Below are 17,017 nucleotides of genomic sequence, written 5' to 3'. Positions count from 1 at the left end.
GTACTTTTAACTTTTACATGTCCTGGTGGTGAAAAACTCTTACATTCATTTTTCACTACTGTAAGACCTACCTCTCCCGTAAGACAACCATGGGTTATCTTATTACATTTAATAAGTGATAATTATCATTTGGGAGTAGGTTGGTTTGGCATCCAAATAATTGTTATTCAAAACCCTCCATAATGGTAAAGTTGGATTTGGGGGTCACAGTTCTGGAAATGCTACTTTTATAAACAGACTTAGACCATTCTTAGACCATTCACTGATTTTATTGGTCTATAGTATTTATTTACTCATCATTCTCTATTTTTGACGTGAGTCATTTACTTGTTATGTCATTGTGTCAGAACAAAGGAACACATGATTATTCACACATCGAACATACATTTAAATCATAATCTTACAAGAAAAACATTACAGTGAAATCAGTGAATGATCTAAGTCTGTTTAAGTAAAAAAAAAACAGCAGTTAATGTGACGGCTAGATAATATGTTTCTTTAATTATGTTAGGCCCTATCTAGTCATCTCTATTTGGGCCAACCCCCTCCATTCTACGAAACATTTACAAAGTTGGCATTTTCTTGCCCCAGCTATCTGGTGCCTGTATCCTGGGTCACATGACTAGGTGTAGCTGGAAGTTGGTCTTTGTGTATTGCTCCTAGACAATGATAACAAGGGGGAATAGATGTTGGCGGGATGAGCTATCTCCGACTTGACAGGGGAGAAGCTGTCACCTATCAAACTTGAAAATCACAAAGGATCTGCCTCAGCACACTCACAAATGATTTCACATTAGTCTTTTGTGTTCCCATACAAGATTGGGAAAGGGCAGGAAGGAAAACAATTCTAAACACTTCTGTGAGCGGAAGCTTCCAGAACCTTTTCCTACTTCAAAGCTGGCATCAAGTCTAAATACTGAACCCTCATGTCCAAGTCTCCAGTACATCTCAGGACCTACGGAAGACTCTGAAGGACTGCTGTGCTACTCTGCTGCCAGAAGGACTGCTTCTAAGCAGCCCTGTTACTGGCCTGATCTGTATCTTGAACCTATGACCACCAGAGCGATACTAAGGGCTAGTTGGCTGGCCTCCTGATGAGAGCCTCAGGGACAGAAAAGGTTACAACCTCCTTGCACTCAGCACCTGGACCCTGTCTGCAGTAAGTATTGTCCTCCAAGTTGTTGCAACCCCAGTCCTGGACCCATGGAAATGGGTTTGAAGGTGCTCTGCCAGTCCAGGTGTGGTCCAAGCAGAACAGACGCAGCATGACACATCATCTCACAGCCTCACATCAAAACCACTGCTGCACAATGCATTCCAAAGGCAGGGCCCCCAGCGTCCTTAGAACCACTCGTACAGGATGCATCTCCGATGCAGGACTTGGCGACTCAACCCTGCAGTTACTTGGAACTGCTTCTGCATGACGTATACTCGACGTAGGACCTCGCATTGCAGCTTTTAGCTCCTCATAACCAACCAAGCGTGACGCATGCTCAACGTAGCACCTCGAATCACAGCCCTGATTCACTGCTGCACAACACATCCTCAATGCGGTACCTCGAAATGCTGTGCAACTAGGATGTTAGGTACTTTGCTCAGCTGGCCTAACATGGTTACTGTAACTAGCCCAAAACTTGTGACTTTGCCCTGGTCTGGCGCAACCCGATAACCACAGGAGGATCTTGGTACTTTTAGAAACTATTTTCACTTAAATATTTACAATTGTATATTTCTGGTTCTACTGATTGGATTTTTGTTTTTTTGGGTGTCAAATATTTATTTTATTTTGCTTTATTTTCCTAAATTGATATATTTTTCTTGTGTGGTGTTTTCACTGTATTACTCTTTACAGAGCTGCATAATACTTTACACATTTCCTCTATGTAAAGCCTGACTCATTTTGTGCCAAACTACCAGAGGGTTAAGCTAATTTACAGAGCTACATAATACTTTACACATTTCCTCTAAATTAAGCCTGACTGATTTTTTGCCAAACTAACAGAGAGTTAAGCACAGATTAATTTTGGGTTTGCTTGTGCTTCACCCAGGCAAGAATTGTGATTTGTGCTTGAGTGGGTTTCACTCCTCCCCTAACCAGTAACCCAATTTTCTACTGTCCCATTGAAATGGAGTTGCATCTGTTAATCCCTTCAGGCCTTCAACCTAAACTGGTAGGCAGGCAAGTCACAAGTGGTATTTCTGTCCCCTTTTATCTCAGCCACAAAATCACTTGAGCTTGGGGTGGCTAAGGCTGTGTCTTAAGTCTACCCTTTTTAATGTTTAGCTGGAGCCTTTGACAAACTTTGTGGAATCTTGGTGCCACCAGGTGATTTCCCGTGCTGATGATACCGAGCGCCTCAGTCCTTTTAGGATAACGATTTAGAGTCTTTCAATTCTTTTAACCTGTATTTAAAATCTGTCTATGAGTGAATGAATCACACTAACCATAAATAGAACTCTGACAAAACAGAAATTCTCTTTTTTGGAACTATATATTATCCAGACTTCCAGAACTAGTGGCCTTCGGAGTTCGGTGCCCCTCCTGTTCCATCCTCAAGTGTGAGAAACTTAGGTTTGAAATTGGACGTCAACATGTCGTTTGAACTGCAGGTTACAGTGGTACCTGCGACTTGCTTGGCAACTCTGAGATCACTCAGGAGGATGATACATCTGATAACGGAATTCGCCCAGAAGACCATTGTCCACTCTTTGGTTACTTCAAAGTTAGACTGCGCAAACAGTTTATATCTGGGCCTGGCATCCTACTTGTGGTATCGTCTGCAGATCATACACAATGCCGCAGCTCATCCTAATTTGAAATTGCCAGCGATCCTGTTAGAGTCTGCCTACTTGTGCTAACTGCACTGGCTTCCTATTGCTAACCATATCAAATTCAAGGGACTAATTTATGCCTATCGACCCTTTGAGCAGAAAGGCCCCTTGTATCTAAGAAGAAGGCGCAAGGCCTACTTTTTTTTTTTGCAGAGTTTTATATAGCGCGAACTAGACCCGAACTGAATCAGGTATCAGAGCGCTTTACATAGCACCAGTTACGTTACATGAGGACACACATTCATTTTTAGGCACGGGGAGATTACGTGATTTGCCCAGAATCACAGGAGGTTTTAGGCGTTGTTACAGAGACTCAAACCCAGATCCCCAGGTCGAGCGCCCTAGCCGTTAGGCCAACTCCTGTCAGTCTAGTTCCTTGAGATCTAACACTTCTGCAAATTCCTACGGTTGGCAAGGCCAGAAGAGGGAAAAGATTGTTTGTGCTTCTAACTGAAAAGCGTTTTAACTCTCTTCCGGTTACACTTGGTTGTTCCCACCTCAGAATCAATTTTTCAGAAAAGCTTGAAGCCATTTCTTTTCAACACTTACGTTGTGTGTCTTGTGATCTGGATGTTGTTCTAGGTCTTTCGGCACCTTGCTGCTAGCACCAGGACACTTCCTCAGCAGCAGCTGTGCACTTAATAAATCCTCTAGTATAGTATCGCATTGTATACAGAGTAAGTATGGTCTCTTAATCCTCACCCTTCGTGCTCCTATTCTTACTCTTTGGTGTCGGCATGAAAAGTAGTGTCACTGTGATCTGCTCCAGCTCTTTATGGATTATTTGCTCTTTTGGATGCGATTACCTACACCTGAGACTTTACGTATCCTGTGACTTCTCTACACTTAGGTAATTGTTTACCACATACAATAGCTTATAGTGTTTCCGGGCTCATAAACGCTAAATAATGAAACCCTGTCTTTATCATTGTCTCTCATTAGGTGTCCCTCACCTTATGATGTCTTAAAGAGAATTCCATATTACAGCCGAGTTCAAAACATTGTCAACCGTTTTTGCACACAATTTAATTTTGGTTCAGTATCTGAAAAGTTGATGGATGAGGCTATAATCCAATGATTTAAATGTACTCCTTGACTCATAGTTTGAAAGAATTCTCCACGATTTGGGATTTTTCACAATTAAATGTTTTTTTATTTTGGGACACTGCGTACAATCTGTTTGTCCGTTATATTCATATGCACGCTGTATGTTTACAGGCATATGATTTGTTTTGTTAATTGTTTATGTTTTATGGGTTTCATTAAAAGGACAACTTCCCGCACACAAACAATCTTTAAAGGCGAATTGCTCTTCCTATGTGTGCTGCAGAGCAGAGCAGCACACATAGAAAGAGCAGGGTAAGAGTAGAAATTCATAATTTCTCCTTGTATTGACATTCTAAGACTAGGTACCTGGTCTTAGTTTTTGGAGCACTTTGTAAATATGCGACAGCATCAAAAAACAATGGGTGTTGCGGTGGAATGCCCACTGCAACACCCATTGCCGTCCCCTTTGCCACAGCGGTAAGGGGCATATTTATAAGGTGTTTCGGAATATCTGATGTTACAACGCGATCAAAATGATCACGGTATGTAACATCGCAGTTTTTACAACGCAAGTCATTACAACGACTAGCGCTAGAGGGCGCTGGACTTAGGAGCAGTAAGATTTACTATTCCAACCCCAGTCTATGTGCAGTAGGGAATGTGTTGGAATAGTTGGAATAGTAAATCGTACTATTCCTTAGGTTATAGCGCCCTCCAGTGGAATTCGATGTAGCTCTTCCGTTGTAATGCCAACGTTCTAAATGCATCGCGGTGTAATCACCGCAATGTAAAGGATGTTTCCCGTGTTTAGTGGCTTAACACCACCTGGTAAATATGAGGTCGGAAGCAATGCCATTGGAGTGTCAGAAAAAGTGACGCTCCGATGGCGTTAGGGGGTAAATATGCCCATTAGTGTTTGCCAAAGATTTTGTTTGGCTAGTCAAAAATCTGTGCCTAAATTAAATCCAATTGGCCCACTGTCTTTACTTTAGTATTTTTATGAAAAGTGCAATTTTCAGAATTGTGTCTTTAATCCAACTTTGTCATCAAAGAGGGTTTTGTATTACAATTTATTTTAGTGTAAACAGCATACCTACAACGGCTCCCAATTCAATAATATCACTTATTACATGTGGTAAGGTAACCCAATGTTGTTAATTTACAAGATAGGCTTTACAGCAGTGAAAAATGACTAAAATGTTTTGGCTGTCAGGAAATGTAAAATGTAAGTACTCATGTCTGACTTTTTAAATACCAATGAACCGTAGGAGCTGTGAGGGCCTAAATTAGAGGTGACCCATAAGCATTACAAAGGAAGAATTAGGCTTTGCAAAAGGCATATTTTTTCAGGTCGAAATGGCTGTTTAAAACCGTACTTTAGGCAGTAGTGGATAGCAAGTGTCATGTTTTTAAAGAATACTTCCCTGTGTTGTACAATAAGTGCGGCATGCCCACTAGTGTCATTCTATTTACAGGCCTGAGTTCACACAGTCACATTTTCTAGAGACATACAAGTACATTAATTGTGCCCTTTAAGGGATCCTTCAGAAACTATTTTGAATTTTCCAAGGCATTATGTACTGCTACAAAAGCCATTTACAGTGTAGGAAGTTGCACTGGATAATATATTGTCTTGATGAAGCCATTCTACCTGTTCTAAAATGTTTATTAAAATATTTGAGCAGGGTTGGGACATAGATATCCTTATTACTTCTTTTTTTACTTTTGTTCTTCTTTTTCGCCAGTCTGATAGTGTGCTGGCTGTGAGTGTGCTGAGGGCCAGAGTTGTCTGTCAGTCGGGATGCCAGTTGGGATTGTGCAGTTGGTTCTGAGTCTGGAAGACCTGAGAGGGGAAGAGGGGTCACTCGGGGTCCAGCGGGGTGGGCCGATGTGGTCCTATTTCTTTTGGTGCTGCATGAGGCATGCTGGTGCACGTAGGAGTACTTTAAGTTGTGGGGAGCGGTAGTTTAGAGTCTTGGAGGCCATATAGCAGGGCATTGCTTCCATCCTGATGGGGAAAATATGATGCCTTGAATAGCAATTTTGAAGTCGTTTCTGGGAGAATGTTTTAACCTGCTATAATGACTTTCACCAGCTGCGTTGGCAGTTGCACAGGAAAAACATAGAGAGCTTTACTTATAAAATAGATATATTCACTACTTCGAGATGAATTTGTACAAAAACGCATTTTTAAATAGAATATAAAAAAATTATCCTAATAGGAGAAAAAGACTTAATAACTGTTAACATTTTCAATGCTGTCACTAATTAACTTTTTCTCTTTACATTTAGGATGAGAAAAACCAAGTATTGACAACGAATGTCTGGCTGCAAATGGTAATTTTAAATTACTCTTCTCTAATGTAGAACAGAATGACATTTAATAGGTATGAAACAGTCTTCCTTGATCAGTTCATGACGTATTATTCAAGTTAAGGGAGTGAATCATGTTTACTTTCTTATTATCATGTGGGAGTGTTTGTGCTGCAAATGTCAAATATTTTTGTTTTGGCTAAAGAAAGCTTTATTGGCAGACCTATTGTTTACAAAACAGAACATAAAAGTAGAGTGGGGTTTGAGTCAGCATCTTGCTCATGATTGAATGACTCTATCCCATGTTTCTTTTTTGACGGCCATTCTCCCTATTCAGTCTTACAGTGTTCTGACTGGAAGAGCAGTACTTTTCCACTGCTAACTTAAGGGGACTCATTTTAATTTTGTATTCAACACTCCACAGGAGTGCATGTGTTTCTTTGCTCTTTTCCCCCTTGTTCCTCTGGTGCCTTGCATGCTCTTTTGTCACTCTCCTCCCTGCTGCTCACTGCTCTTCTCACCATTCAACAATTTTAGGTCGAGCCTAGGCAGCGCTTGCACTGTCAGGTGATCTGTTGAATGTACTTTGTGGGGTCCAGTCATGGTTTTGGATTTGTCTATTTGGTTGTCTTTTAAAAATCTTGCCTTGCCAAGGGGTTATTGGGCTTCTTTTGCCTCCTCTTTTTGAAGTTGTTCACTCCCCAGAAGTATTCACTCATTGTTTCTCCCAGTCGTCCCTTCATTAATTCTATGCGAATCGCATCATGTCACAGAGCATACTCGCTCCCCCATGGGACATCCTTCTCCTCACATGACATTGTCAAGACCTATCAGAGACCACACTGGTTTGGCCTCTGTGGCAGCGAATGTGATGAATTTAGCACATACACGCACGTACAGTTCATGCCCTGCTCAACGTGATGGCCCAGTTGGAGGTTTTGATGTTATTTGGTTTCTGGCCTGTTTTTGAATTTTCAGCTCTTTTCCTGTAAGCTTTACACAATAAAATGAATTATTACACTCAGTCTGCTTTTGTAACTGGCTCAGGATTTTAAAGATTAACAAGGATGTTACCATTCTATAATGGGAGCAATGTTTGATGTCTATCTCCGCAGCATGCATCCATTAGGCGAACTGGTCGGCTTTTGTTGAAGTTACACTCGCATTGTGTGTTGGTTTCTGCTCACAGTTGCAAGTCCGAAAACAGCACCAAACATAAATCCTTAACTTGAAAGCACTACATTACTGCAGAGACTAAAAAGCAGCCTTACTGTCAACTCATTATCTAACTTTAAGTTCATTTTCAAGTTTAAAGGAAGTGCTACATTGTGGCAGAGACTGATAAGCACCCTTACCATTTTCCCATTGTTGTGGACATCAGCCTGTGGCTAAATATCCTGTTTTTGTGCTTTTAGGGAGCATTAACCTTGAGGAAACACAGATAAGTTATTATGTAGTGCGATTTTGCAGGCCACTAATTGTCAATTAGCTTAAAATCTGCTTTCTTAATAACTGCCTCTTCTCCTTAAATGAATGCTGTATAGAACCCAAAAAAATTTGAATGACCTACAACCATCTGATGTAATTGGCCCAAATGATTATTTTTGGAAGCACTCCATAAGGTTTCTGCTATGCTTTATTTGATAAATAAAGCTACCTTCACCTCAATAGGCTCCTTATTGGGGCCCCTTCCTCGCCAGTGCACAATCAGAATAGAGATAAGTCCCGACTCCTCAGGATCTAACACCTTCATTATCAATTACCCGTCTAACCTCTCCAAAAATGCCCTGTCGTATTGGACCAATTCCCTAGATCCCCGACTCAGATGGCGGTGGGCCTCTGGGGTCGCTCTGCTTACCGTTCTCCAGTCCAATAATGGTTGATTCTCGAGCTGAGAGGTTCCCTCTCACCCTACCGCCATTGCTCTCAATGAAATATGCCTCTTCCTTCATCCCTCTTTCTACGCCATCCGCTAGGCCGGAGACCTGGCAATTGCCCTCCATGATCCATGATCAGCCAAACCCATTCAACCCTGACTTGACCATCCCTGACTCACAGGTCAATATCCCTCCCACCCTCTCTCTTTTACCAACATCCCTATCCAAGCATCCTGGAACACCGCAAGTCCTCAATGACCAACTCCTCACGGAACTTCGCAACACCGCCTTAGACCTCCCTGGCATACATCGAGGCTTCTCCTTTCCACCAGAACTCCCCACAATACCTCTACCCCTCACCCAGCACTCAGACCTGGTTGCGCGGCTGGACGATATATCTCTCCAGTTGCACCTTCTCACTGTCGAACATCATGATTTGAAGTCCTTTCAATTGAACATTTCCCCTTGATCAGCTCCCTCCTCTCCTTTGTGAATTTGCCCAGAGCCTCCGCTAGCGATATAGTTCGCTTTGGGCAACTTTTCCCCCTCACTATCTCTAAAACCATACCCCTACCTAACACCCCCTCCCGCCACAGAAGATTGAAAGCCTATCTTGCGTCTATTGATATTGATGACCTACTCAACTTTTACTCGCCTACTTTAGACACCAACAAGAAACCTCTGGGGAAAATTCAAGTCATTCACTCTAAACCGAACAGAGAACCCCCTCACAATCTTAGAGTCATTAATAATCACAACCTCTTGAGAGTGAACATCATCCAGACTCCTTCCCCCCTTACACCGGTACATCTTAAATGCGTACTACTCAACTGCAGGTCAGCCAGTAAACACGCCTCTGATATCTTCAACCTCATCCAACACAATGAATTAGACATCATCATCCTCACTGAAACTTGGCTCAATCCCTCTACCACTCCTAATCTAGACCTCCTAGTGCCTCCTACCCACGACATAATTTGTCTAGACTTAGCTATGAAGCTGGATGGAGACCTAGCTTATATACATCGGAGCACTCTCATCATCACCAAAGGACACACCATCACTCTGAATACCATTACCCCTTGCGATTGGTCCAACCATCACAGCACCTTCTTCTATATTAACAGGGAGGTGTCTCTGAGGAAGGCTCAACCTATGAAATCGAAGATTTGGAAAAGGGACCTCAGATCTATCAATACAGATTTACTAGCAACCCATTCTAAATATGCCCTCTCCTCCCAAGATGACATGTCTGAGGTTCATGTACTCACTGACTTCTACCACTCTACTATCATTAGCATCATAGATTCCATTTCACCACTCCAACAAAAAAAAGCCTCAACAGAAATATCCAAACCGTGGTTCAACGACAACTTAAACTCGGAGCGCCGCAACCTTAGGGCAATTGAATGATCTTGGAGATCCAAACCCTCCTCGGATCAGCTAAAAGTCCTTAGAGCGGTTAGGAGTTCCTATAACTAAAAAATCAAGAGCGCTAAGGCTGACTAATTCAGATCCCCACTTAATCAAGCCTCTAATTGCCCCAAGAAACTTTTTGAACTGGTTAAGCAGCAATCGGTGGAAGTTCCAAACCACTCTGACTCTAAAGTCATCCCACCTTCATGTGACCAACTGGCTGCTTTCTTTAATGAGAAATCAAGACTCCTCAGTATTGAACTTGTTTCTAAGAAGGCTCTACTGCCAGCTTATGGGTCCGCGCTGCCTCCGGCCTTCTTAGAGAAGCCTGAGCACCAAGAACAATGCCTTACGGGGCACCTTCACTCCCCTCAGTGAAAGAGACATTAGTAAGATTCAACCCATCTAATCACTCCAGCGACCTGCTGCCACCTTCCATCTTCAAATAAATCAAGGATGTCATCATCCCCATTAGGAAAAAGACTGTCAATGCGTCACTGGCACAAGGCACGGTCACGGATTTTATTTTATTTTATTTATTTTATTTAGAGAGTTTTGTATAGCGCGAACTTGACCCTTGGGTATCAGAGCGCTTCACAGACAACTATACATTCTGTCGATATGTGATTCACATAACATAACATTATCATATAATATCATAGTGAGGTAGATCAGTGTTGAGTGGCTTAGTTCACATAACATAGTATTCCAATATTATAATGAGTGGTAGATAAGTGTCGAGTTATACAGTAAATATTTCCCATTGTCATGAGCTAGGTTAGGTGTTCGTCGATGTATAGCAAAGGAAAAACCTAGAATAAATAGTGCTGTTCTGTGGTAATGTACTTACATAACGTAGACATTGCCTCATAATATATTGAGTGCGGTAGAAGTGTCGAGGCTTAATTCCCTTAAAACATAACATTGCAACTTAATATATTGATTGAGGTAGATAAGTCTAAAGCTCTATAATAAGTCTTTCCCGCTGGGATGCGGAGGTATAGACCGAATAAATATCCTGGCATATATATATACTACGATTTGTAAGGGATAGTCTGTAATCCTGTTCAGAATGTTCTACTTTGTTCTTAAACAGTGTATTCTTCATCCCGGTTCCAGGACTCAATCACCTCCAGTTCTCGTGGTGTCTTCATTATGTCAGGAACTTACTCATTAGGAAGATCTTAGTTTCTCGTTTGAATTGGATTGCCTAAAAGCAGCTTAGGTATCACCTATACTAAAAAAAATGCAGATAGTGCTGACCTTAACAACTTCCGCCTTATCTCTAAGATCCCACTCTAGCCGAACTCCTAGAAAAATGCGTCCAATCACAACTCTGTGCACACAGAGAATTTCCAACTCCTGGACCAACATCAATCTGGCTTTTGGAGTGGGCACAGCACTGAATAGGCTCTCACTCACATTATGGATAACATTTTAAAAATGCTTGACCATAATGAATCTTGCCTCTTAACAAGCCTTGATCCTACCTCTGTGTTTGACACTGTCAATCACGACAACCTCCTATTCATTTTGGAGAACAGGATGGGCCTTTCTGGGCGGGTGTTGAAGTGGTTCTCATCCTTCCTCCACCACTGATCCCAAAGAGTCAGGGTGAACCACTCTCTCTCCAAGTCCTCTCCAGTATCCATGGGGGTCCCCCCAGAGTCCGCCCTATCTCCCATTCTCTACAACTTGTTCTTGGAACCATTAGCTAATGCACTAAATTCCACAACCATTCTCTTCCATATGTATGCGGATGATACACAAGTCTATCTGAAAATCTCCTCCCCAGATAATGTCATTTCACTCAACACTACTTTAACAAATACTAAAAGCTGGTTAACCGAGCACCACCTTCTGCTCATTTCTCCTCCGAATCACATCCCCAAGTTAGACCTCTGGATGAACCACCTCACTGCCTTCAACTGCTCCCCCCTCATTATTGACTCAGCCAAATCTCTTGGAATCACCCTGGACAAGCATCCGAACATGAAGAATAATATTAGCAATGTGTGTAAGGGAGTTAATCACCTGATGAGGATACTCAAGAATCTCAAACCATTCCTTCCACAAGCTGACTTCAAGCAGGTGGTCCAAGCTCTTGTTTTGCAGAGCAGACTATGGCAGTGCTACACTCTGTGGCCTCCCCAAATATACCTTGGCCCCACTAAGGACTTCATTGAACGCTGCTGCCACATTGGTTACAGGTTCCAAAAGAAATGCGTACATATCGCAGTCCTTAAAACTCTAAATTGGTTGCCCTACGAAGCAAGAATTCTTTAGGATTAGCTGCCTGTCTCATAAAGCTTTCATTTCAAAACCCCATGTTATCTAGTGCAAAAGCTAGTATTATCCAGAGGAGGTAGACCTTCTAGAAGTGCTAACTCTTTCCTCCTGAAACCACAGATCTTTCGCAAAATGAGAACGTGTCACCGAGCTTTCTCAGGCTCGGCCCCATAGATCTGGAACTCTCTCCCACCAGAAGTACACAGAATCTCCTACACGGTTGCTTTCAAATTGGAAGCTAAAAGATTCCTGATGAATAAGTTATTACCTTGAATGGGTTTGGATCCTCTGCTCTAATGGATTGGACTTACACCTCACTTGAATGTTACTTATATGTGAACTGAAATTGTTGTAAATATCACACCAAGGTCTGTTTTTAATATAAAATCAGGGTCTTCGGTGATCATATCACTAAAAATACAAGATTTGAAAAAAAATCTTACTGTCTATGGGTGCTTGTGGTAGACAATTTCTATGGACTGGAATTGAGAGGATTCTCAAGTGATTCTGGTATTTTACTGACCTCTGCTGGTCGTTTTCTATCAATAAAGTTAAATAGAGGCAGTTGTCAGAAAATTTAAAAAAAAGAAAGTCCCTCTGCTGAAAGCAATTCTGGTATTTTACTAACTTCTACTGGTCCTTTTTTATTAAGACAGTTAAATAGAGGCAGTTGAACAGAAAAAAAGTCCTTACGCGGAAGCAGACATGTACTAGGGCTGAGCTCCAGAGCCCACAAAGTACATACACATATAAGTATATACTAATACATGAGTAAATACTAAAGTATATACCAGAGGTTTCGAATGCTCAACCTAAAAATGGCATCGGTGTGGCAACACAGATATACACACATGCTTTAGTATACATGTGAATGCATGAGTCAGGACGTGTCATGACACGTAGGCATTGGCGTTCATCCTGACATGGATTTTATTTAGTAGAAAAAACCCATTGCAAGATTTTCGGCCATGCGGGCTCATACATCATGATGTATGTGTTTCCATGGGGATGGCAGTCAAAAAAGTATTGGCATTGCCAATAGTTTGTCCTTTTAGAGCAGAGACCTAATGGCTTTTCAAAGGCGTGTTTATGTAGTACTTTTTACTGGTGTTGAGCTTGATTTAAAGCACTTTCAGTTCTGACAAGTTAGTTACCCAGAGCTGTGGGGGTGGAGTGGGATTTACCTTTGTTCATCTAGCCAAGTTGTGAAACCAGTCATACATATAGGTCTTCTGAAGACACTGTTGACACTATAAGAATGTCACAATCTAATATTGGGATCTGTTGATGTAAGAGCAGCAATAGATTAAAAATGTGTAGCAATTGTTTCTTGTTTTTCTGTTTTGTAAAGCAACCTTTTTAAGTTCTTAATAAAAATCGAGGTTCGCACTTAATAGGGCATGTGCCAAAAAATGGTGGATCCCTGCTCACCAAACTCTTGGTTCTCCTGCATCGTTTATACAGTGCGCTTATAGCAGAGACAAAGGTTTGACTTCTTAGACCGCCACAGGGCAACTATAATGCAAATGTAAGGCAAAATACATGTAATGCTAGACCCAGATCCAGCAGTATTTCAACAACGGGTTGATTACTCAGTGAAATTACACTGTGAAATACTTGTGTATTTTACACCAGCATGACCAATAAAGCACAGATCTACAGCTGAAGTTGTCTTATGTTAGTTGTAGGGACTTGTCATCATATGTGCACACTATGTACTCTCACTTACTCCCTGTCTCTCCCAGCACGTGCTCACTGAATTCTCATTCACTGTTACTCCCCCGCCTGAAACAGCATGGGCGAACGTCGTCACTAAGTTTGGTGGGTGGGGGGTGAGATTCAGTTTTTCCAACCATCAGGTTGCCATATAATGTTAAAATACACGAGACGCCACGCAGGGTTCATTAGAGGAGCCTAAGGAGTTCTGGAAAGGGGAAGGGAAATGCGGATTGGGAGGAATACTAAGACAGAAAACACAATACTCCATAATAACCAAAATCTCTGAGGACTTTCAAAACAGAGAGGGAGAGCGTGTGTGTGTTTCTTTCTGTGTGTTTGTAAAAATTCCTGGTGAAATTCGACAGACATCTCCAGGGCCGGACTGGGAACCACAACCAGCCCCGCCGAGCTCTTTGCCGGGGCCGGTTTTCGGCCGATTTTGGTATAGAGCTGATTTTGCAGCTATGCTGCAAAAACGGCCCTGTAACAAACACGGCCCCAGGGGCCCAAAACCTGCCCCCACCCGTGCGGCGCACCGGGGGATTGCCCGGTGCCCGCTATGGCCAGTCCGGGCCTGGACATCTCACCATACCCGACTGAAAACGCCTGCACCCAACTATTATTTCAGCAAGTAAATTTATTGGTGGGGTGTAACACCCCAAAGACCCCCCCCCCCATCCCAAAGCTACGCCCCTGAGAAACAGCGGTGGAGTGATGGACCTCTCCTCTACATTCTCCAGTTACCATCATACTTCGTATTCCACCTGCCAAGCATACCACTTTCCCTTGCTCTACTACTATTTTGTCATGATTGCCAAACGGATGCATTGTCATGAGAACATGGCATCAGACTGGCAACAGTGGTGTCCACAGGCATACTGTTGAAGGGCCCGGATCTTCTGTGGTGTCATCATTCAGCAAAGTCTGATTACAGGAGCAGATGCTGCAACCGGAAAATAATGAGCTGGATGTATGCAACATGTACATCAGTCAAACAAGAGCACAAAAAGATGTTAATGAAAAACCATAGCAGCTTGACATGGGGCAAAGTAATATATGCTCAAGCAGTGTGGCAGCCATCATAACACAAGCTTTAGCAAAGTCAAAAGTTCTCGGTTCTAAAATTCCAAGCCGGTGCCATTAAAATGCTTTTTTCCCCGTCCCTCTCCTGTGTACACATTCATCAAGATGTGCATGTGCACATGTGTATACCTACCTAGCTATGTAGGAAAGGCTTTGCTATTGAAGAAACCCCATTCCAAGATGGCTGGAAATATGCACACATGCATCATGAAGCATGTGTGTGCAGACACGTGCAGTAGGGCGGGTGCATCGTGATAGGTGAATGCATAGGCCTAATTTGACGTGAATCCTAAAGCAATACATTAAAATGAAGACAAAAAAGCTGCTGCCGGGATGGGAAGTGGGGCGGGAAAAAATTAACGGGCAGTAGTGGGGGACGAGGGATGTAAGCACTGCAGCTGTCTGGTTCTCATAAAAAGATGAAAACAAAATATTAAAAGATAAAACAACACGGAGAGTGAGATAGGAAACAGGGACCGGACGGGATATTAGGGGATGGATGAGTAGGATTTGAAAGAGAGCGCACAGAAAACACATACACTTCTTTGAAGTGCTCATACTAAAATAAAAAACAATTTCTGCACTGGAAGCATACCAGCTAATCACTACACTGTGAGACAGAAATGACCCTGGCCGAGGCAGCCACACAACTAGGGGAAAAAGCCGTCCAATCAATCAATCATAAGCAGACAACTGAGGTAGTTAAAAAAAGTATACAATCATGAGAAAATGGGCTCTAGCCGAGCTGAAATGTCTGTTTCTGTGAAGGTACACGATGCAACAGCAGAAGGGCATTTAATGCTGTAATGTTCCTTGCCCCCACACTGTACACAGAGGCTCTGTAGGTGTATGAATTCTTTATTTTCATCTATAACAAAAGAATCTGAGCATAAGGGCGCCGAGCGTCTGCACAGCGACAGCTCCGGTCACCAACTGCCGTTCTCCCCGTTCGCGCCCTCACCGAACCACCTCCTGCGCATGCGCGCGTCTCGCGCTCCTGTCTATAGCGTGACGCGTCATCGCGTTCACGCTAATAGACTAGAGCGCATACTACATATCTCCCCTTTTCAACAATAAACAAAATAACTTTTTTTCCAACTCTACGGTGTGTCCATGATCCCCAATGTTCTCTGGCTGGCACACATGTCTAACACGCCTATGGTTAATGTCCACTCATTTCAAAGTCTCTATATCGAGAGGGCACAGTGACTGCCCTGCCACTACGGGTGTGTCTTACCGGCATGTTCTCTTCCACCTCTCTTTCTCCGCCTGATCTCGCTCCATCTCTCTGGTCTCCACTCTGGGTTACGCCGGTCGGTGTACCATCTCTGGCTGTAAACCCTGTGCTGGAATATTCCATCTCACTGTCCTCTCCTATTCCATCGGGAAGGACTTCATCACCTTGCTCTGGTTGAGGCCTGGATTCATGGGAGTCCACTTGTGTCTCTATCTCCTCCAGCTTGGGCCATACAACTATCTTGTTTACTCTGGCCATGCGGTCTTGGGACCACACCCTGCCGTCGCTGAGGAGGGCTGCCCTACCTCGCACCTCCTTGACCTGTAACGGCTGACTATACTTGCTGTCACCTTTCTTTTGTAGGGTAGGGAGTTTAACCCTGACCCACTCTCCTTCCTCCAGCTCTGTCTCTTTCACATTTCGACGTTTGTCATAGTTTGCGGCATAGATCTTCTGGGCCTTTTCCAAGTTGTGCTGAACCACCGCGGGGGACCATTTGCTAGTGATGGTCTTCTCCCTCCATACTACATTGTCCCGGGTGAATGGATGCCGTCCTCTCAGCACTTGGAATGGACTGTACCCCACAGCCGTGGGGGTGATCCTGTAGGCCCACAGCATACTCATCACCTCGGTCTCCCAATCCTTTCCCTGCGTGATGGCCGCCTGTATGGAGCCCATTAGCACGCGGTTGAACCGCTCCACTTGACCATTGCATGCAGGATGATATACTGCCGTGTGTTTAGACTCAATCCCATTCCTCCTCATAAACCTAATCCATTTGTCCGAGACAAACTGCGGGCCATTGTCACTGAGGATCGTTTTGGGAATGCCTTCTCTTAAGAATACCGTCGTCAGGAATTTCAGAATCGTGTCAGTATCCATGGATTCTTGAATGTCCACTTCAGGCCATTTGGAATACTTGTCTATTACCACACATAAATACTTGTTCACTCCATTTCCATCCAGGACAGGCCCTAGTATGTCGATGGCCACGTTCTCCCAGGGGCCCTGTGGCGTGTCAAACTTCCCCAAGGCCGGTCGGAGTGGTCTCAGCACTTTGTCAGCGCCTTGGCATTGGCCACACTCCCTTACTTGCCTTTCAATGTGGACATCCATGCCTGGCCACCAATACATTTGCTTGACACGTGCTTTGGTCTTTACAATACCTAGGTGTCCCTCGTGAAGTAGAGTTAGTAAACTGGGT

General features: G+C 43.2%; 1 protein-coding gene across 1 annotated transcript in view; it reads left to right on the top strand.

Moving 5' to 3' along the window:
• CHRNA7 (cholinergic receptor nicotinic alpha 7 subunit) overlaps positions 1–17,017 on the top strand; it is a 520,833-nt gene that overhangs the window by 252,223 nt on the left and 251,593 nt on the right. Inside the window, exon 3 of the mRNA XM_078684612.1 lies at positions 6,172–6,216. Within this exon, the coding sequence (XP_078540738.1) occupies positions 6,172–6,216 (45 nt within the window). The remainder of the gene's footprint in view (positions 1–6,171; positions 6,217–17,017) is intronic.

The sequence above is a fragment of the Lissotriton helveticus genome, chromosome 3_2, assembly GCF_964261635.1.
Source record: "Lissotriton helveticus chromosome 3_2, aLisHel1.1, whole genome shotgun sequence".
Taxonomy (NCBI): domain Eukaryota; kingdom Metazoa; phylum Chordata; class Amphibia; order Caudata; family Salamandridae; genus Lissotriton; species Lissotriton helveticus.
This window is presented reverse-complemented; position numbering and strand designations above follow the sequence as displayed.